This window comes from Mya arenaria, chromosome 4, assembly GCF_026914265.1.
Source record: "Mya arenaria isolate MELC-2E11 chromosome 4, ASM2691426v1".
Classification (NCBI taxonomy): domain Eukaryota; kingdom Metazoa; phylum Mollusca; class Bivalvia; order Myida; family Myidae; genus Mya; species Mya arenaria.
The window spans coordinates 78,965,576-78,989,482 of record NC_069125.1 but is presented as its reverse complement, the minus strand read 5'-3'; the positions used below and the strand labels follow the sequence as shown (position 1 = coordinate 78,989,482).

Here is a 23,907-nt window from a genome sequence, read left to right as displayed (position 1 = left end):
TAGCACAATGTCTGTTTCTTAAAATCGAAGGTCTGCACCACAATTTTGCTATAATCCTTGCTGTGTGACGAAAACTACTTTTTCTGGAAATAGTATACATAATAGCAGGTTGTATACATGGTTGAAGAATACGAAATAGCATAAAATCGCAATCATTCGAAGTACGGGAATCCCAGCATAACTTGCATATATATATTACACCATTGTTAACCATGCGTTTCCTAGTTTGTTTATCAGGGCTCTTTCTACGGAGAAGTAGCTATTTAGCACAAATTGCATGTCAACAGCTTACATATATCTGGTATAAATCCTCGTTTGATTGAGTTGTTATCAAGAATGTAAGAAATATATTTTCTCACAAAAATTTGTTTGCTAATACACTTGTTTGGAAGCATTAACAGCTTGTGTAAGAACATCAGTTTTCTTTTTTCGACTTGGGTGTCTAGCTTAGTTAATCTTAGAAAAGATTCCGACCTATCCGATCTGGTAGAGATATGCAGTCCTTGTATCTTGTTGGCTACGAAGTGTTGGGGACGGTTGATGGCTAATGTGTCAACGTTAGTCATAGAGTTCCAGAGTTCGGAGCCGTAGAGAGCAATGGGAATAACTTTTTGTAAAGACTTGTGGCTACTAAGGGGTTCACACCGAGAGGATGGACACCCTGGCCCACCATTGAAAAGAAAGCATTTCTAGCTTTATGTAAACGTTCTGAAATGCGTGTACGTATTTTAAGACTGTCCTCATGGGAAATGCATAGGTGCGTTATTAATTTAACCTGTTTTATTTCTTGGTCCCCATAGAATATGCATATTTTTCCGTTAATTTCGTTATCATACATATCTGATCGCCGTATGTTAGCGTTGATGCCGTCATTGCAAGTTTGAAACTGCAGGAGGCGCCTGTGTAATAGCTTGTGTTGTTTCCCTTGCAGCCGATACCAGTATTGCTGGGGCGAGGATGAAAACGTGTGAAGTATCTAGTGAGAGCGACTTCAGCGCACCCTCCGTCACGTTCATCGATACTGATGGGTAATGTTCATAGTTGATGTACAATTACTCGCGCGTTAACCACTCGTGCCATACATAGGAATAATTTAGTTTAGCGTTTATGCCAATATGATCGCCGGATGATACTGCGTTCAAACATACTGGTAGTTTTATACTGAAATAGTCAAAACGAGCTGGTAAGAATTAAAGGATATAACAAATACTTAAATTCTAAAAAACCTAGTACGATATGCCAATGGTCTGACGTATTTGTCTCATGGCATCTCAACTATGGTTGTGAAATATGGGGTTTCTGAAAAAAGAATGAAAGAGCTCATGCTTTTTTGTGTAAACAAACCTCATTAAAACAGTCCATATCGACAATGTTAGTATATTGTGAATTTTGATATCAATTATAATTAACAAGGTATATATAATAATTATCAAAAAAATGGTTTGTAACATATAGTGATCGTTGTATAACAATCTTGAGACAGACTGTACTAAAGGAAAGCCTAAATGTGCTAGTTATGTGAAAACGTTACTTGAAACAGCTGTTTGGATAAAACCTAACTGTGTCGACTAAAAGTCGTTCAATTTGTTGATCCGTTCACTCAATCTTGGTGTACCTCGATACATAGCAGACCAGTTTTCACCTCGATACATAGCAGCCCAGTTTTCACCTCGATACATAGCAGCCCAGTTTTCACCTCGATACATAACAAACCAGTTTTTACCGCGATACATAGCAGCCCAGTTTTCACCTCGATACATAGCAGCCCAGTTTTCACCACGATACATAGCAGCCCAGTTTTCACCGCGATACATAGCAGACCAGTTTTCACCTCGATACATGGCAGCCCAGTTTTTACCTCGATACATAGCAGGCCAGTTTTCACCTCGATACATAGCAGCCCAGTTTCTACCTCGATACATAGCAACCCAGTTTTCACCGCTATACATAGCAGGCCAGTTTTCACCTCGATACATAGCAGCCCAGTTTTTTCCCTCGACACATAGCAGCCCAGTTTCTACCTCGATATATAGCAGCCCAGTTTTCACCTCGATGCATAGCAGCCCAGTTTTCACCGCGATACATAGCAGCCCAGTTTTAACCTCGATACATAGCAGCCCAGTTTTAACCTCGATACATAGCAGCCCAGTTTTCACCTCGATACATAGCAGCCCACTTTTCACCGCGATACATAGCAGCCCAGTTTTCACCGCGATACATAGCAGACCAGTTTTTACCTCGATACATAGCAGCCCAGATTCTACCTCGATACATAGCAGCCCAGTTTCTACCTCGATACATAGCAGCCCAGTTTTCACCGCGATACATAGCAGCCCAGTTTTCACCGCGATACATAGCAGCCCAGTTTTCACCTCGATACATAGCAGGCCAGTTTCTACCTCGATACATAGCAGCCCAGTTTTCACCTCGATACATAGCAGACCAGTTTTTACCTCGATACATAGCAGGCCAGTTTTCACCTCGATATATAGCAGCACCGTTTTCACCTCGATAAATAGCAGCCCAGTTTTCACCTCGATACATAGCAGCCCAGTTTTCACCTCGATACATAGCAGCCCAGTTTTCACCTCGATACATAGCAGGCCAGTTTCTACCTCGATACATAGCAGCCCAGTTTTCACCTCGATACATAGCAGACGAGTTGTTACCTCGATACATAGCAGACCAGTTTTTACCTCGATACATAGCAGACCAGTTTTCACCTCGATACATAGCTGGCCAGTTTTCACCTCGATACATAGCAGGCCAGTTTTCACCTCGATACATAGCAGGCCAGTGTTTACTGCGAAACATAGCAGCCCAGTTTTCACCTCGATACATAGCAGCCCAGTTTTTACCTCGATACATAGCAGACCAGTTTTCACCTCGATACATAGCTGGCCAGTTTTCACCTCGATACATAGCAGACCAGTTTTTACCTCGATACATAGCAGCCTAGTTTTCACCGTGATACATAGCAGCCCAGTTTTTACCTCGATACATAGCAGCCCAGTTTTCACCTCGATATATAGCAGCCCATTTAGCAGCCCAGTTTTCACCGTGATACATAGCAGCCCAGGTTACACCGTGATACATAGCAGCCCAGTTTTCACCTCGATACATAGCAGGCCAGTTTTCACCGCGATAAATAGCAGCCCAGTTTTCACCGCGATACATAGCAGCCCAGTTTTCACCGCGATACATAGCAGCCCAGTTTTCACCGCGATACATAGCAGGCTAGTTTTCACCTCGATACAAAGCAGCCCAGTTTTCACCTCGATACATAGCAGGCCAGTTTTCACCTCGATACATAGCTGGCCAGTTTTCACCTCGATACATAGCAGGCCAGTTTTCACCTCGATACATAGTAGGCCAGTGTTTACTGCGATACATTGCAGCCCAGTTTTCACCTCGATACATAGCAGCCCAGTTTTTACCTCGATACATAGCAGCCCAGTTTTCACCGTGATACATAGCAGCCTAGTTTTCACCTCGATACATAGCAGCCCAGTTTTTACCTCGATACATAGCAGCCCAATTTTAACCTCGATATATAGCATCCCATCTAGCAGCCCAGTTTTTTCCCTCGATACATAGCAGCCCAGTTTTCACCGTGATACATAGCAGCCCAGTTTTTACCTCGATACATAGCAGCCCAGTTTTCACCTCGATACATAGCAGCCCAGTTTTCACCGTGATACATAGCAGCCCAGCTTTTACCTCGATACATAGCAGCCCAGTTTTCATCTCGATACATAGCCAGTTTTAGGTCGACAAATAATGAAATAAAGAGCTAATTAGGATAATCAATAGTATAGTAATATACCTCTGACTTTATACAATGTGTTGATCTCAGCAATCAACAAATACTCTTTATAGATGTCGTTATAGTTCCAACTGTTTACCTATCTTGTTATCGTTGTATATGTGCTTTTTTAACCACTTCTTCTACCATGTAATGTATGACACATATGTGTTCGAATTAATTAGTTAATGAGTTGAATCTTAGTATTGAACAATAGAGTTGTGGGCAAAATTATTATTAATTATTAAAATATTATCTTTACCGCCGGTCACTACAAGCCAGCTCATTTCTATAGTATCTTTACCTCCGGTCACTACAAGCCAGCTGGTCTTCATAGTATCTTTACCGCCGGTCACTACTAGCCAGCTGGTCTTCATAGTATCTTTACCTCCGGTCACTACAAGCCAGCTGGTCTTCATAGTATCTTTACCGCCGGTCACTACAAACCAGCTCATCTCTTTAGTATCTTTACCTCCGGTCACTACAAGCCAGCTCATCTCTTTAGTATCTTTACCGCCGGTCACTACAAGCCAGCTCATCTCTATAGTATCTTTACCTCCGGTCACTACAAGCCAGCTCATCTCTTTAGTATCTTTACCTCCGGTCACTACAAGCCAGCTCATCTCCATAGTATCTTTACCTCCGGTCACTACAAGCCAGCTCATCTCTTTAGTATCTTTACCTCCGGTCACTACAAGCCAGCTCATCTCTTTAGTATCTTTACCTCCGGTCACTACAAGCCACCTCATCTCTTTAGTATCTTTACCGCCGATTACTATACGACAGCTCATCTCTATAGTATCTTTACCTCCGGTCACCACAAGCCAGCTCATCTCTTAAGTATTTTTACCTCCGGTCACTACAAGCCAGCTCATCTCTTTAGTATCTTTACCTCCGGTCACTACAAGCCACCTCATCTCTTTAGTATCTTTACCGTTGGTCACCACAAACCAGCTCATCTCTATAGTATCTTTACCGCCGGTCACTATACGACAGCTGGTCTCTATAGTATCTTTACCGCCGGTCACTATACGACAGCTGGTCTCTATAGTATCTTTACCGCCGGTCACCATACGACAGCTCATCTCTTTAGTATCTTTACCGCCGGTCACTATACGACAGCTGGTCTCTATAGTATCTTTACCGCCGGTCACTATACGACAGCTCATCTCTATAGTATCTTTACCGCCGGTCACTATACGACAGCTGGTCTCAATAGTATCTTTACCGCCGGTCACTATACGACAGCTGGTCTCTATAGTATCTTTACCGCCGGTCACCATACGACAGCTGGTCTCTATAGTATCTTTACCGCCGGTCACTATACGACAGCTGGTCTCAATAGTATCTTTACCGCCGGTCACTATACGACAGCTGGTCTCTATAGTATCTTTACCGCCGGTCACCATACGACAGCTGGTCTCTATAGTATCTTTACCGCCGGTCACTATACGACAGCTGGTCTCTATAGTATCTTTACCGCCGGTCACCATACGACAGCTCATCTCTTTAGTATCTTTACCGCCGGTCACTATACGACAGCTGGTCTCTATAGTATCTTTACCGCCGGTCACTATACGACAGCTCATCTCTATAGTATCTTTACCGCCGGTCACTATACGACAGCTGGTCTCAATAGTATCTTTACCGCCGGTCACTATACGACAGCTGGTCTCTATAGTATCTTTACCGCCGGTCACCATACGACAGCTGGTCTCTATAGTATCTTTACCGCCGGTTTCTATACGACAGCTGGTCTCAATAGTATCTTTACCGCCGGTCACTATACGACAGCTGGTCTCTATAGTATCTTTACCGCCGGTCACCATACGACAGCTGGTCTCTATAGTATCTTTACCGCCGGTCATCATACGACAGCTGGTCTCTATAGTATCTTTACCGCCGGTCACTATACGACAGCTGGTCTCTATAGTATCTTTACCGCCGGTCACTATACGACAGCTGGTCTCTATAGTATCTTTACCGCCGGTCACCATACGACAGCTGGTCTCTATAGTATCTTTACCGCCGGTTTCTATACGACAGCTGGTCTCAATAGTATCTTTACCGCCGGTCACTATACGACAGCTGGTCTCTATAGTATCTTTACCGCCGGTCACCATACGACAGCTGGTCTCTATAGTATCTTTACCGCCGGTCATCATACGACAGCTGGTCTCTATAGTATCTTTACCGCCGGTCACTATACGACAGCTGGTCTCTATAGTATCTTTACCGCCGGTCACTATACGACAGCTGGTCTCTATAGTATCTTTACCGCCGGTCACCATACGACAGCTGGTCTCAATGGTATCTTTACCGTCGGTCACCATACGACAGCTGGTCTCTGTAGTATTTTAACCGCTGGTATACACAAGCCAGCTGGTACCTTTAGTATCTTTACCGCCAGTCACTATGAGCCATCTCTATAGTATATATTTACAGCCGATCACCATACGTCAGCTCATCTCTATAGTATCTTTACCTCCGGTCACTACACGCCAGCTCATCTCTATAGTATCTTTACCTCCGGTCACTACACGCCAGCTCATCTCTATAGTATCTTTACCTCCGGTCACTACACGCCAGCTCATCTCTATAGTATCTTTACCTCCGGTCACTACACGCCAGCTCATCTCTATAGTATCTTTACCTCCGGTCACTACACGCCAGCTCATCTCTATAACATCTTTACAGCCGGTCACCATACGCCAGCTCATCTCTATAGTATCTTTACCTCCGGTCACTACACGCCAGCTCATCTCTATAGTATCTTTACCGCCGGTCACTACAAGCCAGCTCATCTCTATAACATCTTTACAGCCGGCCACTACAAGCCAGCTCATCTCTATAACATCTTTACAGCCGGCCACTACAAGCCAGCTCATCTCTATAACATCTTTACAGCCGGCCACTACAAGCCAGCTCATCTCTATAACATCTTTACAGCCGGCCACTACAAGCCAGCTCATCTCTATAACATCTTTACAGTCGGCCACTACAAGCCAGCTCATCTCTATAGTATCTTTACCGCCGGCCACTACAAGCCAGCTCATCTCTATAGTATCTTGACCGCCGGCCACTACAAGCCAGCTGGTCTTTATAGTATTTTTACCGCCCGGGTCACCATACGCCAGCAGATATGTATACTATAGCTTTAACGATGGGCCATTGTTGGCGTAATGGGTATGATGGAGGTAAGCAGGTTTTACTTCATTTTCCTATTATCTATTAATATGCCTCATAATTTGTAATATACATGTATTTGATACCCCATTTACCTATTTTAAGTTAAATTAAACTTAAACTTTCTAGGAAAGATCAATCAGATGGATAGATAGATACTTTTTATTCCTCCATAAGTGAAGATATTAACATATATACAGATGAATACAAAGAATATATACACACATCGATGATATGATATACACGAACATCAAAAGAACATTATGATATTATATAGATGGATATTACGAACATTAAACATTTCGAATGATCATTAACATAAAGAAAGATCAATCAACTAGCTTGTTCTGCTCATTAAACAAAATATGTATTTTCATCTTCAAAAGAGCAGCGCTTCAAGGCACGTCTAGTCTGTAGGAAACACATGACGCTTCAAGACACGTCTGGTCTGTAGGGAACACATAGCGCTTCAAGACCCGTCTGGTCTGTAGGAAACACAAAGCGCTTCAAGGCACGTCTAGTCTGTAGGAAACACATGGGGCTTCAGGGCAGGTCTGGTCTGTAGGGAACACATAGCGCTTCAAGGCACGTCTAGTCTGTTGGGAACACATAGCGCTTCAGGACCCGTCTAGTCTGTAGGGAACACATAGCGCTTCAAGGCACGTCTAGTCTGTAGGGAACACATAGCGCTTCAGGACCCGTCTAGTCTGTAGGGAACACATAGCGCTTCAGGACCCGTCTGGTCTGTAGGGAACACATAGCGCTTCAAGGCACGTCTAGTCTGTAGGGAACACATAGCGCTTCAGGACCCGTCTAGTCTGTAGGGAACACATAGCGCTTCAAGGCACGTCTGGTCTGTAGGGAACACATAGCGCTTCAGGACCCGTCTAGTCTGTAGGGAACACATAGCGCTTCAGGACCCGTCTAGTCTGTAGGGAACACATAGCGCTTCAGGACCCGTCTGGTCTGTAGGAAACACAAAGCGCTTCAAGGCACGTCTAGTCTGTAGGAAACACATGACGCTTCAAGACACGTCTGGTCTGTAGGGAACACATAGCGCTTCAGGACCCGTCTGGTCTGTAGGAAACACAAAGCGCTTCAAGGCACGTCTGGTCTGTAGGGAACACATAGCGCTTCAGGACCCGTCTGGTCTGTAGGAAACACAAAGCGCTTCAAGGCACGTCTGGTCTGTAGGAAACACGTAGCGCTTCAAGGCACGTCTGGTCTGTAGGGAACACATAGCGCTTCAGGACCCGTCTGGTCTGTAGGAAACACAAAGCGCTTCAAGGCACGTCTGGTCTGTAGGGAACACATTGCGCTTCAGGACCCGTCTGGTCTGTAGGAAACACATAGCGCTTCAAGACCCGTCTGGTCTGTAGGAACTGGTCTGTTGGAAACACATAGCGCTTCAGGACCCGTCTGGTCTGTAGGGAACACATTTAGCGCTTCAAGGCACGTCTGGTTTGTAGGAAACACATGACGCTTCAAGACACGTCTGGTCTGTAGGGAACACATAGCGCTTCAGGACCCGTCTGGTCTGTAGGAAACACAAAGCGCTTCAAGGCACGTCTGGTCTGTAGGAAACACATGACGCTTCAAGACACGTCTGGTCTGTAGGGAACACATAGCGTTTCAAGACACAGCGCTTCAGGACCCGTCTGGTCTGTAGGAAACACAAAGCGCTTCAAGGCACGTTTAGTCTGTAGGAAACACATGACGCTTCAAGACACGTCTGGTCTGTAGGAAACACATAGCGTTTCAAGAGACATAGCGCTTCAAGACAGGTCTGGTCTGTAGGGAACACATAGCGCTTCAAGACACGTCTGGTCTGTAGGGAACACATAGCGCTTCAAGACACGTCTTGGTCTTTAGGAAACAAACACACCAGTATTGCAACACTTTATTGTAGGCACATTAAGGCAAATTTGAGACCTTACAGTGTCCTTACATAGACCTTACACATCTCCATTTTGCCATTTTTTTAAATTATTAACTTGACTGTGGAATGTTGGAATGGGTGTACTTGTTATAAATGTATTGCGACTTTCCCGATATATCTTTTCCATATCCAACCATCTCGTTCTATAAACATGCATCCGTCTCGACCATTATGCCGTCTCGACGGATACGCGTTTGTTAACAAACCAAACTCGACGTGATACAAAACGACGGAAAAGACTCATATAATCATATCCCCTATGTTTCACTTCTGTTTCATATCGCAATCAATTTAAGGAATGAATTGCTGGATTGATGTCATTATCGGGGTATGAACGCAGTTGGGCTAGTTAAAGTGTATGGAGACCGAATAATTCCGCGCGTACTTGAACCAGCCCAACTGCGTTCATATCCCCGATCATAACACTATTCATGCAATTAATTAATTAAATTTACACCAATAGTTCATTAATTCATTCAAGGATTGGAAAAGAAATACTTCATTTCATTAAAAGCAGTAATTCTTTCTCATCCATTCCGTAAATATAAAGACCCAACCGTAACCTGAAACAGTTTATCAAATTACGTCTCAATAACGTCGCAATAGCGTGGGAAAACAATCACTTTTAAAATATCTTTCAAACGTAAAATTGCAAAACTTATGACAACGATACATTTAACAGATCATAAGTCACTTCATCCCTTAAAGTGGTTAACATTTCCTAAAATGATGATTTCAGTTTTTCGGGGCCTGCTGACTCAATACAAACAATAACAAGATAAACAAGTTTTAATTTACATCTATATTGTGATGCTATGATTCGCGATCCGAACTCATTCGAAGATGTTGAGTTCATCTGAATATATTCGCAATTGCCGAAAGGCAGTTCATTTAAGGAATGGAAGTAAGGTGTATAAATATGTTATTGTATAAATCTAGACTCAACTGTTCAACTAGAAAGATTTTCACACAGAAAGTATTTATCCTTCCATGCATTTAAATGGCGAAACGGGTCGTGTTCCATTGGGTGAGAGTTTTGCACATGGTGATGTTTAATATATTTATTGTTTTTTTCAGATGTTTTCTTCCATTTGATGCCGATACCCAGTATATGTTCTACAACGCCAGAACGAATAAGGGATTCGACTATTCCTCCTCTACCCTGGTACAGTGCATATTCATCCTCAACCCTAGTACAGTGTACATTTGTATATTCCTCATCTACCCTGGTGCAGTGTATATTCCTCATCTACCCTGGTACAGTGGATATTCCTCCTCTACCCTGGTACAGTGAATATCCCTCCTCTACCCTGGTACAGTGTATATCCCTCCTCTACCCTGGTACAGTGTATATCCCTCCTCTACCCTGGTACAGTGTATATTCATCCTCTACCCTGGTACAGCAACATTCATCCTCTACCCTGGTACATTGTATATTCCTCCTCTACCCTGGTACAGTGTATATTCATCCTGTATCCTGGTCATTGCATATTCCTCCTCTACCATAGTACAGTAACATTCATCCTCTACCCTGGTACATTGCATATTCCTCCTTTACCCTAGTACAGTAACATTCATCCTCTACCCTGGTACAATGTATATTCCTCCTCTACCCTGGTACAGTGTATATTCCTCATCTACCCTGGTACAGTGTGTATTACTCCTCTACCTGGTACAGTGTATATTCCTCATCTACCCTGGTACAGTGTATATTCCTCCTCTACCCTGGTACAGTGTATATTCACCCTCTACCCTGGTACAGTGTATATTCCTCCTCTACCCTGGTACAGTGTATATTCCTCCTTTACCCTGGCACAGTGTATATTCCACCTCTACCCTGGTACAGTGTATATTCCTCCTCTACCCTGGTACAGTGTATATTCCACATCTACCCTGGCACAGTGTTTATTCATCCTCTACACTGATACAGTGTATATTCCTCCTCTACCCTGGCACAGTGTATATTCCTCCTCTACCCTGGTACAGTGTATATTCCTCCTCTACCCTGGCACAGTGTATATTCCTCCTCTACCCTGGTACAGTGTATATTCCTCCGCTACCCTGGTACAGTGTATATTCCTCCTATACCCTGGTACATTGTATATTCATCCGCTACCCTGGTACAGTGTATATTCATCCTCTACCCTGGTACAGTGTATATTCATCCGCTACCCTGGTACAGTGTACATGCATCCTCTATCCTGGTATATTGTATATTCCTCCTCTACCCTGGTAAAGTGTATATTCCTCCTATATCCTAGTACAGTGTATATTCCTCAACTACCCTGGCACAGTGTATCTTCACCCTCTACCCTGGTACAGTGTATATTCCTCCTCTACCCTGGTACATTGTATATTCCTCCTCTACCCTGGTACAGCGTATATTCCTCCTCTACCCTGGTACATTGTATATTCCTCCTCTACCCTGGCATAGTGTATATTCCTCCACTACCCTGGCATAGTGTATATTCCACCTCTACCCTGGTACATTGTATATTCATCCTCTACCCTGGTACAGTGTATATTCCTCCTCTACTCTGACACAGTGTATATTCATCCTCTACACTGGTACAGTGTATATTCCTCAACTACCCTGGCACAGTGTATCTTCACCCTCTACCCTGGTACAGTGTATATTCCTCCTCTACCCTGGTACATTGTATATTCCTCCTCTACCCTGGTACAGCGTATATTCCTCCTCTACCCTGGTACATTGTATATTCCTCCTCTACCCTGGCATAGTGTATATTCCTCCACTACCCTGGCATAGTGTATATTACACCTCTACCCTGGTACATTGTATATTCATCCTCTACCCTGGTACAGTGTATATTCCTCCTCTACTCTGACACAGTGTATATTCATCCTCTACACTGGTACAGTGTATATTCCTCCTCTACCCTGGTACAGTGTGTATTCCTCCTCTTCCCTGGTACATTGTATATTCCTCCTCTACCCTGGTACAGTGTATATTCATCCTCTACCCTGGTACAGTGTATATTCCTCCTCTACCCTGGTACAGTGTATATTCCTCCGCTACCCTGGTACAGTGTATATTCATCCTCTACCCTGGTACAGTGTATATTCATCCTCTACCCTGGTACAGTGTTTATTCATCCTCTACCCTGGTAGAGTGTATATTCATCCTCTACACTGGTACAGTGTATATTCATCCTCTACCCTGGTAAAGTGTATATTCCTCAACCACCCTGGTACATTGTATATTCCTCCTCTACCCTGGTACAGTGTATATTCCTCCTCTATCCTAGTACAGTGTATATTCCTCCTCTACCCTGGTACATTGTATATTCCTCCTCTTTCCTGGTACAGTGTATATTCCTCATCTACCCTGGTACAGTGTATATTCCTCCTCTACCCTGGCACAGTGTATATTCCTCCTCTACCCTGGTACAGTGTATATTCCTCCTCTACCCTGGTACAGTGTATATTCCTCCTCTACCCTGGTACAGTGTATATTCCTCCTCTACCCTGGTACAGTGTATATTCATCCTCTACCCTGGTACAAAATTGTATATTCCTCCTCTACCCTGGTACAGTGTATATTCCTCCTATACCCTGGCACAGTGTATATTCCTCCTCTACCCTGGTACATTGTATATTCCTCCTCTACCCTGGTACAGTGCATATTCCTCCTCTACCCCGGTACAGTGAATATTCATCCTCTATCCTGGTACATTATATATTCCTCCTCTATCCCGGTACATTGTATATTCCTCCTCTACCCTGGTACAGTGTATATTCCTCCCCTATCCTAGTACATTGTATATTCCTCAACTACCCTGGTACAGTGTATATTCCTCCTATTTCCTAGTACAGTGTATATTCGTCCTCTACCCTGGTACATTGTATATTCCTCCTCTACCCAGGTACAGTGTATATTCCTCCTCTACCCTGGCACAGTGTATATTACTCCTCTACCCTGGTACAGTGTATATTCCTCCTCTACCCTGTCACAGTGTATATTCCACCTCTACCCTGGTACAGTGTATATTCCTCCTCTACCCTGGTACAGTGTATATTCCTCCTCTACCGTGGCATAGTATATATTCATCCTCTACACTGGTACAGTGTATATTCCTCCTCTACCCTGGCAAATTGTATATTCCTCCTCTACCCTAGTACAGTGTATATTCCTCCTCTACCCTGGTACAGTGTATATTCCTCCTCTACCCTGGTACAGTGTATATTCCTCCTCTACCCTGGTACAGTGTATATTCCTCCTCTATCCTGGTACAGTGTATATTCCTCCTCTTTCCTGGTACATTGTATATTCCTCCTCTACCCTGGTACAGTGTATATTCATCCGCTACCCTGGTACAGTGTATATTCATCCTCTATCCTGGTACATAGTATATTCCTCCTCTACCCTGGTACAGTGTATATCCCTCCTATATCCTAGTACACTGTATATTCCTCAACTACCCTGGCACAGTGTATATTCACCCTCTACCCTGGTACAGTGTATATTCCTCCTCTACCCTGGTACATTGTATATTCCTCCTCTACCCTGGTACAGTGTATATTCCTCCTCTACCCTGGCACAGTGTATATTCCTCCTCTACCCTGGTACAGTGTATATTCCTCCTCTACCCTGCCACAGTGTATATTCCTCCTATTTTCTGGTACAGTGTATATTCATCCTCTACCCTGGTACAGTGTATATTCCTCCTCTACCCTGGTACAGTGTATATTCCTCCTCTACCCTGGTACAGTGTATATTCCTCGTCTACCCTGGTACAGTGTATATTCCTCCTCTACCCTGGTACAGTGTATATTCATCCTCTACACTGGTACAGTGTATATTCCTCAACTACCCTGGTACAGTGTATATTCCTCCTATATCCTAGTACAGTGTATATTCCTCCTCTACCCTGGTACATTGTATTTTCCTCCTCTACCCTGGTACATTGTATATTCCTCCTCTACCATGGCACAATGTATATTCCTCCTCTACCCTGTAACAGTGTATATTCCTCCTCTACCCTGGCACAGTGTATATGCCACCTCTACCCTGGTACAGTGTATATTCATCCTCTACCCTGGTACAGTGTATATTCCTCCTCTACCCTGGCACAGTGTATATTCATCCTCTACACTGGTACAGTGTATATTCCTCCTCTACCCTGGTACAGTGTATATTCCTCCTCTACCCTGGTACAGTGTATATTCCTCCTCTACCCTGGTACAGTGTATATTCCTCCCCTACCCTGGTACAGTGTTTATTCCTCCTCTACCCTGGTACAGTGTATATTCCTCCTATATCCTAGTACAGTGTATTTTCCTCAACTACCCTGGCACAGTGTATCTTCACCCTCTACCCTGGTACAGTGTATATTCCTCCTCTACCCTGGTACATTGTATATTCCTCCTCTACCCTGGTACATTGTATTTTCCTCCTCTACCCTGGTACAGTGTATATTCCTCCTCTACCATGGCACAATGTATATTCCTCCTCTACCCTGTAACAGTGTATATTCCTCCTCTACCCTGGCACTGTGTATATGCCACCTCTACCCTGGTACAGTGTATATTCATCCTCTACCCTGGTACAGTGTATATTCCTCCTCTACCCTGGCACAGTGTATATTCATCCTCTACACTGGTACAGTGTATATTCCTCCTCTACCCTGGTACAGTGTATATTCCTCCTCTGCCCTGGTACAGTGTATATTCCTCCTCTACCCTGGTACAGTGTATATTCCTCCTCTACCCTGGTACAGTGTTTATTCCTCCTCTACCCTGGTACAGTGTATATTCCTCCTCTACCCTGGTACAGTGTATATTCCGCCTCTTTCCTGGTACAGTGTATATTCATCCTCTATGCTGGTACAGTGTATATTCCTCCTCTACCCTGGTACAGTGTATATTCCTCCTATATCCTTCTCTGGCACAGTGTATATTCATCCTCTACACTGGTACAGTGTATATTCCTCCTCTACCCTGGCACAGTGTATATTCCTCCTCTACCCTGGCACAGTGGATATATCTCCTCTACCCTGGTACAGTGTATATTTCTCCTCTAGCCTGGTACAGTGTATATTCCTCCTCTACCCTGGTACAGTGTATATTCCTCCTCTTTCCTGGTACAGTGTATATTCCTCCTCTACCCTGGTACAGTGTATATTCCTCCGCTACCCTGGTACAGTGTATATTCCTCCTCTACCCTGGTACAGTGTATATTCCTCATCTACCCTGGTACAGTGTATATTCCTCCTCTACCCTGGTACAGTGTATATTCCTCCTCTATCCTGGTACAGTGTATATTCCTCCTCTACCCTGGTACAGTGTATATTCCTCCTCTACCCTGGTACAGTGTATATTCCTCCTCTACCCTGGTACAGTGTATATTCCTCCTCTACCCTGGTACAGTGTATATCCCTCCTCTACCCTGGTACAGTTTATATTCCTCCTCTACCCTGGTACAGTGTATATTCCTCCTCTTTCCTGGTACTGTGTATATCCCTCATCTACCCTGGTAGATTGTATATTCCTCAACTACCCTGGTACATTGTATATTCCTCCTCTACCCTGGCACAGTTTATATCCCTCGACAATCCTGGCACAGTGTTTATTCATCCTCTATCCTGGTACAGTGTTTATTCCTCCTCTACTCTGGTACTCTTTTTATTCCTCCTCTACCCTGGTACAGTGTTTATTCCTCCTCTACCCTGGTACGGTGAATATTACTCCTCTACCCTGGTACGGTGAATATTACTTGTCCACCCTGGTACGGTGAATATTACTCGTCTACCCAGGTACAGTGTATATTCCTCCTCTACCCTGGTACAGTGTATATTCCTCCTCTACCCTGGTACATTGTTTATTCCTCCTCTACCCTGGTACGGTGAATATTACTCGTCTACCCTGGTACGGTGAATATTACTCCTCTACCCTGGTACGGTGAATATTGCTCGTCTACCCTGGTACGGTGAATATTACTCGTCTACCCTGGTACGGTGAATATTGCTCCTCTACCCTGGTACGGTGAATATTGCTCGTCTACCCTGGTACGGTGAATATTACTCGTCTACCCTGGTACGGTGAATATTACTCCTCTACCCTGGTACGGTGAATATTGCTCGTCTACCCTGGTACGGTGAATATTACTCGTCTACCCTGGTACGGTGAATATTACTCCTCTACCCTGGTACGGTGAATATTGCTCGTCTACCCTGGTACGGTGAATATTACTCGTCTACCCAGGTACAGTGGACTTGATATTTACTCTGTGTAAGCTTTTACCACGAAATGATTGTGACCTAGTACAAAGGGTTTTGAGGAGCAGGACCAATATAACCTCAGGTGGTCAAATAACCTCAGCCTGGTTAATATAGTATCGTGTGGTCAATATTGCCTCTGTGGTCAATCTAGCCTTATGTGGTCATTATAGCCTCAGTGGTCAATATAGCCTTATGTGTTCGATATAGCCTCTGTGGTCGATATAGCCTCTTTGGTCAATATAGCCTTAGTGGTCAACCCAGCCCCATGTAGTCGATTTATCCTCTGTGGTCAAAATAGCGTCATGTGGTCAATATAGCCTTAGTGGTCAACCCAGCCTCATGTAGTCGATTTATCCTCTGTGGTCAAAATAGCGTCATGTGGTCAATATAACATCATGTGGTTAATATAGCCTCTTTGGTCAAAATAGCGTCAGGTGGTCAAATGAGCCTAAGGGGGCCCATTAAAGTTGAAGGCAGTCTTCTATATGGCAACGTCTCTCAATGTTACCTGTTCCAAAATGTTAAAGAGAAAATGACAATTTATATTGAATGACGTTGCAATATACACTGTCTGTCATTTATTAACAGACATATTACTTTTTTGTTTTGTTGCACATATCATAACAGTTTAGATGTGTTTAAATAACATTTCATGAAATGAGAGAAATAATTACCCTCTTATGAATAAGTGGTCGATTGACAGATTGTTTGAATTTTTCCTCAGACGGACACCACGTGGACGTTTATCGCCTACTCCGACCCTTTCGAGATGGCCGGTTTCCCACAAATAGATGTGAGCAGCGGCAGTACCAGTAGTCTGTATTTTCGGTGTGAGCTCGATCCCTGCTACGACGTCTCTGACACCGCAAGTGGGGAGTGTGGAGGGGTAACAACTTATTTCTCTGTCACTGTGTACAGCACAAACATATATCGTAAATAATTGATAGAAACAAATGCAGCTTTTCTTATGCTGTGTCGCCTTAGTCCGTTTCCTCACGTATTATAAGATTGCGTTAAATGAGACGACCCTTGGTAAAAATAATTTAAAAAATATAAATGATAATTCATTCCAAATAGAATAATAGTACAGGTGTATGTCGACGCACATTCACTTGGTATGCGAATTTCATAAGATAAAACCAATAGTATATATTTCAGCCTACAACGAGCATTTTAAAATATATATATGAAAACCCGAAGAAACAAGCCCAGTAGCCGAAAGTATAAGCATAAACGCCGTTTAATGGCACAGGGTAAACGCCAAAGACAAAGAACACAAAAATAAAAAATCACAAGCCAAAAACATGGAACAACAGTTAAAATCCACAAACAACACAGTACATATATACTTTATAAAATAACATTTACCAAGGTACCGCCTTGGAACGGTCTGTAAAAAGTAAATGCACATGTAAAACTTTAAGCACCGGTGTTTATATAACCATGGAACTTATTTGCAGAACCATTGCGATGGTACAAGGCGTAAACGACGATCCGAGAGAAGACCGGGTGCGATAGTGTACGCAAACGTGACCGTCATTCACAGTGGTACGTTAAGGTTTTCATTCACAAACTTCTGCAGTCTCTCTTGGGGTACTTAAAATTGCGTCACCGTCCTACACAGATTTTTAGTCGTTGTTGTTCACAAACGTCAATATCAAACCACATAGTGCGTAGTCGTTGTTGTTCGCAAACGTCACTGTATAATACAAGGATACATAAACGCTGTTTTTCGCAAACGTCACTTATTAGCACAAGGATACGTAGTCGTTGTTGTTTACAACCGTCACTGTTCGGCACAAGGATACATAAACGCTGTTCGAATTCGTTGTTGTTCACAAACGTATCTGTTGGGCATAAAGGTACGAATTCGTTGCTGTTAGCAACCGCCACTGTTCGGCACACGGGTACATAGTCGTTGTTGTTCGCAAACGTCACTGTTTGGCACAATGGTACGTAGTCGTTGTTGTTCGCAAACGTCACTGTTCGGCACAAGGGTACGTAGTCGTTGTTGATCGCAAACGGCACTGTCCGTAACAAGGGTACGTAGTCGTTGTTGTTCGCAAACGTCACTGTTCGGCACAAGGGTACGTAGTCGTTGTTGATCGCAAACGGCACTGTCCGTAACAAGGGTACGTAGTCGTTGTTGTTCGCAAACGTCACTGTTCGGCACAAGGGTACGTAGTCGTTGTTGATCGCAAACGGCACTGTCCGTAACAAGGGTACGTAGTCGTTGTTGTTCGCAAACGGCACTGTTCGGCGTAAGGGTACGTAGTCGCTGTTGTTCGCTTACGTCACTTTTCGGCACACGGGTATGTAGTCGTTGTGGTTCGCAAACATCACTGTCCGGCACAAGGGTACGTAGTCGTTGTTTGCAATCGTCACTGTTCAGCACACGGGTACTTAGTTATTATTGTCCACAAACGGCAGTGTCCGGCACAAGGATACGTAGTCGTTGTTGTTCACAAACGTCACTGTTTGGCACAAGGGTACTTAGTCGTTGTGGTTCACAAACGTCACTGTTCGGCACAAGGGTACTTAGTCGTTGTGGTTCACAAACGTCACTGTTTGGCACAAGGGTACTTAGTCGTTGTGGTTCACAAACGTCACTGTTTGGCACAAGGGTACTTAGTCGTTGTGGTTCACAAACGTCACTGTTCGGCGCAAGGGTACGTAGTCGTTGTTCGCAGTTGTCACTGTTCTTCACAAGCGTACGTAGTCGTTGTTGTTCGCAAACGCCACTGTTCGGTGTAAGGGTACGTAGTCATTTTGTCAGCAAAGGTCACTATGCGGCATAAGGTTATAAAGTCGTTGTCAACACAATCATTTGGGGCTATCTTTGATAACGTTCACAAAAATGCTGTTCTTTCCAAGTATACGTAGTCGCTGTTGTCAACTATTACGTTTCCATCCTATCATTGAGTAGTTTGTCCTTGTTGTCAACACAAACTTCAACATTATAACCAGGATGACTTAGTCGTTGTTTTCAACACAAACGACCTGGATACGTAGTTCGTTGCTGCTCGCTACCTGATCTCCCAACCGTAGATACCAGTCTGCGTGTTTCCTCTAAATTATTAAATTAACACAATAAGTGGGTTCATTGGCCAGCACCTTTGAGATGGAAGGATGTTGTTTACTGTTCCTACATGACTGTTCACTACATTGTAAGCGCTGCGTTGCCATAGATGCTAAATGCTGTGGTGTGTGTTCGTAAAAGTGCTACAACTCTCCCTCAAGGTTCCATGTTATCGTTGTAAGTTGGTGGTTTGGGGGAACACAACACGCAAAGAAAGTGGAGAACTTTGTGATATGTATAAACCTATTATCCATTTTTTTTTTTATCGAATACAATTAGTATCATTAATTTTCAAATGTTAACGAACATTGAGTATTATAATTTTAATTGTATTCACTTCCTCAGCTAACAACACGGAGCTTAATCGACAGACTCCGAACCAGAAGAGGTCGTGCGACAACTGTGTAGAAAACTCCCTAGGAACGGGTACTATGGCGACCCTGTGGAGCCTCTCTGCTGTGGTGTTCGCCGCCATGGTCTACGTGTACATGGACGTCAGCAGCACCTTTGTCCGTCTCCGGCGTGAGGGCGCGGGGCACGTAACACCATATCAGAAGAAGCTTGTTGTCAGAGGTTAATGAAGGACCCATTTGATACCGAAAACAGCTTGTAACACCACATGTACTTGTTCTGCCTAAGGCGTAGTTAGCCGCACAAAAAACGTTCCACTTGGACTTGAATCTAATATGTGAATCTCTCCTTTAACTTATGGGCCCACCCCACACAAAAACGAGTTCCTCGTGATTTTTACCTTTCTGTTATAATTGTGTGTAAACATGATACAAGTACTTAAAGCATATCACACAAGTACATGTACAAGCGGTGTTTTGCAATATATTTAAAGGAGATCAACTTTGACATTGTGTTACTTTTGTTTTTCGATGAAATATCATGTTATTTTCACTGCTATTCTCACTGCTCTAATCAATGTTGGTTCCTGTGTTTAAAACGAATTATAAAAATAAAAAATCCACTTTGCGATTTTCCAATTAACAACAATTAAAGACATTTCTATTTCTTTCTAGTAAAAAAAAAGGAAAATGTGTGTACACGTGAAAATATTGCTTTCTGTCATCATATCGTTTTTGCACCGAAAATAAAATAAAATGCCGTAATAATAATAATATATAGTTCTTCTTTTTGATCATGTTTTTTATCATGTGTCGTATATTAAAGACATATTTTATCAATATAAGCTCTGAATTAACATTTGTCTTTTTGTTTTATTTAATACGAATGAAATTTATGATATACTGTACGAATTGTATTAAAATGTATGCATTGTATTTGACAGTGTGTGTGTGTGTGTGTGTGCGTGTGTGCGTGCGTGAGCGCGTGTGCGTGTGTGCGTGTGTGCGCGTGTGCGTGTGTGCGTGCGTGAGCGCGTGTGCGTGTGTGCGTGTGTGCGCGTGTGCGTGTGTGCGTGTGTGCGTGTGTATGTACACATACCACCTGATAAATTACATCATAAATGCTACGTCGGAGGGAATTCTGGGAATGATTTAAACATATTTTATTGCCTTTTTTCTTTCAACATGATCGGTATTTACAGCAATGATATAGAGTATACAAAAAGCAAATGGGTTGGACACAAATTCTAACAACATTAGTAACGTCTTCCCCATGAGCACATAAACTTGATAGGTATTTGGCGATAAATATAAATAAGAAAACGGTAAGGAAATGGATAAGTAAAAGAAATGTTGGTAAAAGACAGGAAGTAAAAAAGAAGAAGAATTCTGACTTACTGCTACACAGGTGATATGTGGTAAACTGTTCAATAGATTTGATCATCCTCATTGAGTTCAATACCTTTGATGCTGATTTCGTAAGTGTAAGACCTAAGTGCTTGTGGTGCTTAACAAATTTTATTTCGACGTTGTTGAATTGTATATTTGGTAATCTTGGAAAACAGTTGGAAAATATCATTCCTTCAGTTTTACTTGCATTAAAGTTTACAAGCCATTGTTTAGACCAATTTGTTATAACTTCCATATCATTGTTTAGGACACGTTCAGTTTTATTTAAATTAGTAGACGTAACTGACAGTGAACTGTCGTCCGAAAATAGATGTGTTATGCTTCCAATATGTTCAGCAATATCATTTAGACATTTACATATATAAAAAATGATAAGGGACCCAGTACTGACCCTTGATGTACACCTGCATTTGTTCGCAATAATGACGAAGCGGTATTTCCAACTCTAACTTGTTGTTTTCTAAGACTTAGATAATTTTCTAACCACATTAAAAGTGTTTCTGTTATACCACATTGTCGCAATTTGAATACTAGACAAGCGTGCCAAACTCTATCTTTAAAAATATCACAGAATATTATACATGTTGTTTCCTTATTGTCAGCTGCATAACAAATTTGATGATATATGTCTATGAGTTGATACACGGTAGAATGCCCTGGATGAAATCCCGATTGATTTTTAAATATAAGTTCGTTTCTTACTAAATGGTTATAAATATAGTCAAAACCTTTCCCAAACAGCTTAATAATGATATTGGTCTGTAGTTAGATGCCTTTGATTTGTCCCTTTTTTATAGAGTGGAATAATATTTGCTAATTTCCATTTGCTTGGGAACTGACTATTTGACAGTGATTGATTAAAAAGTTAGCATAATGGTTTTGCAGATTGAACTCGTAAGTATTTCTTAGTAGGAAGTGGCTTATTTCATCTGATCCAGTGGCCTTTTTTTACGTCTAAATTACTAAGTATATCGGTTATTTCTAATTCTGTTACTTCAAAATTACTAATAGTTTCGGCAGACCTTAATTTAAATGGAGGTAACTCCACTCCATTATTGTCAATTGTAGATTTAGATGCAAAATATTCATTAAGTGCGTCTGCCTTATCTTTATCAGTAAATATATAATTGTTGGAATTTTTTCGCAGTCCTTATTTTCTGTTTTTATTGTTTTCCAGTATTTTCTCGAATTATTTTGAGATATATTCCAGTCGCTAGGTAACTTTGATCTTATAGCTTTACGTTTTTGTCGGTCTCTATCTCGAGAAAAGTTCCGTACTATAGAGTCGTACCACGGTTTATCATTTGGCCTAATAGTTACTTCTTTTCGTGGAAAATGTTTTTCAGCTAACTCAAGAAAAGCTTTTGTGAAAGCACAACATGCATCATCCACAGGATTTTAATCTATAAATGACCAGTTATATTCATTAATTTCATTATTAAGATGATCATAATTTCCATTTTTATATAACCAAACTTTTCTCTTGTAACAATTATTTCTTAGAGATTTAAATTTAATGTAAATATAATGAGAAAATGTATCAGATGTATAGCTTTATAGCTTGACTAAAAACGGAATGTGCATATCAATCCGAACTCCAGTTTAATACAGGCAGATATATACATGTATAAACGTATTACATATGAATAATAATAAACAACTGTACAATGTGTATGTACATTGATAGTGAAACAGTGTCGGATTATTTACATAATTGTTTACAACAAGAATGATACAATGAATAATAATTACGAGAATAAACCTGTCCGAATCCGATGATCCTGATTTTACTTTCAACCGAAGGTTTCTAGATTCCTGGTCGCATACAGATATATACGGCATGTATTTATTTTCATTTAGACGCGTTCATTTGAAACTTTTTGAGTATTCTGATTTTTATATTGCGTTTTGTAACTTGTCAATATTAAAATATTTGCGTTTTCTATGGTTTGTATAGCGTAATTACGCAAACACGCACCTTATTCGCACTAAAGTAACATATTATAACATAACATATTATAGATACTCAGTACAGCGCTACTTATAGAAAACTTATAAATGCAGAATTCAGCTCCGAAGCATTAAGAGCAGGTTATGTACATTAGATCGTTGACCTCTGTAGTTCTAACAGCGCTAGGATTGAAACGCCCGTGCGCGCATCAAAATAGCTCGTCGATTAACCGATGGTCAATATCGATCTACGATTACAAAATGCTACAGGCATGGCGGCCTACAGCCTAAAAACTGTGCTGAGTACAGAGTAATAACAAAATAGATGCTGTAACCGTTTCGAAAAAAGAAGAGGGTTAAATAGACAAAGTTTAATACACGGTAAAGTATAATTTTAGATGCTATATTATCCAATAATATAAAAAACTAGAAATGTGTCCATAGGACACGGATGCCCCCACTTCGTTTTTTTGTCACAGAAAATAAGCCATAATGATTTTTGAAGTATTTTTGGCAAAAAAGGGCCGTAACTCCTAAATGACTTAAGCGATTTCCATGACTATCGAACTTGATCAAGATATTATGGTCACAAACATGTGTTTAAAGTTTGGTGAGGATTGGACAAACAGTTTTCAAGAATTAGATCGGAAACAATCTTCGGGACGTATTTTTCAAGTCTTTTTTTGCAAATAAAGGGCCGTAACTCCTAAATGACAAAAGCGATTTCCATGGCTATCGAACTTGATCAAGATATTATGGTCACAATCATGTATGTAAAGTTTGGTGAGGATTGGACACATACTTTTCAAGAATTAGATTGGAAACATATATTTTTGAAGTATTTTTGGCAAAAAAGGGCCGTAACTCCTAAATGACTAAAGCGATTTCCATGACTATCGAACTTGATCAAGATATTATGGTCACAAACATGTGTTTAAAGTTTGGTG

General features: G+C 42.0%; 1 protein-coding gene across 1 annotated transcript in view; it reads left to right on the top strand.

Moving 5' to 3' along the window:
* Window positions 1-20,229, top strand: part of LOC128232593 (uncharacterized) — a 54,657-nt gene extending 34,428 nt beyond the window's left edge. Inside the window, exons 8-12 of the mRNA XM_052946248.1 lie at window positions 932-1,028; window positions 10,008-10,095; window positions 16,896-17,057; window positions 17,632-17,719; window positions 19,596-20,229. Coding sequence (XP_052802208.1) covers window positions 932-1,028; window positions 10,008-10,095; window positions 16,896-17,057; window positions 17,632-17,719; window positions 19,596-19,828 — 668 coding nt within the window. The 3' untranslated portion in view covers window positions 19,829-20,229. The remainder of the gene's footprint in view (window positions 1-931; window positions 1,029-10,007; window positions 10,096-16,895; window positions 17,058-17,631; window positions 17,720-19,595) is intronic.
* Window positions 20,230-23,907: the final 3,678 nt, after the last annotated feature.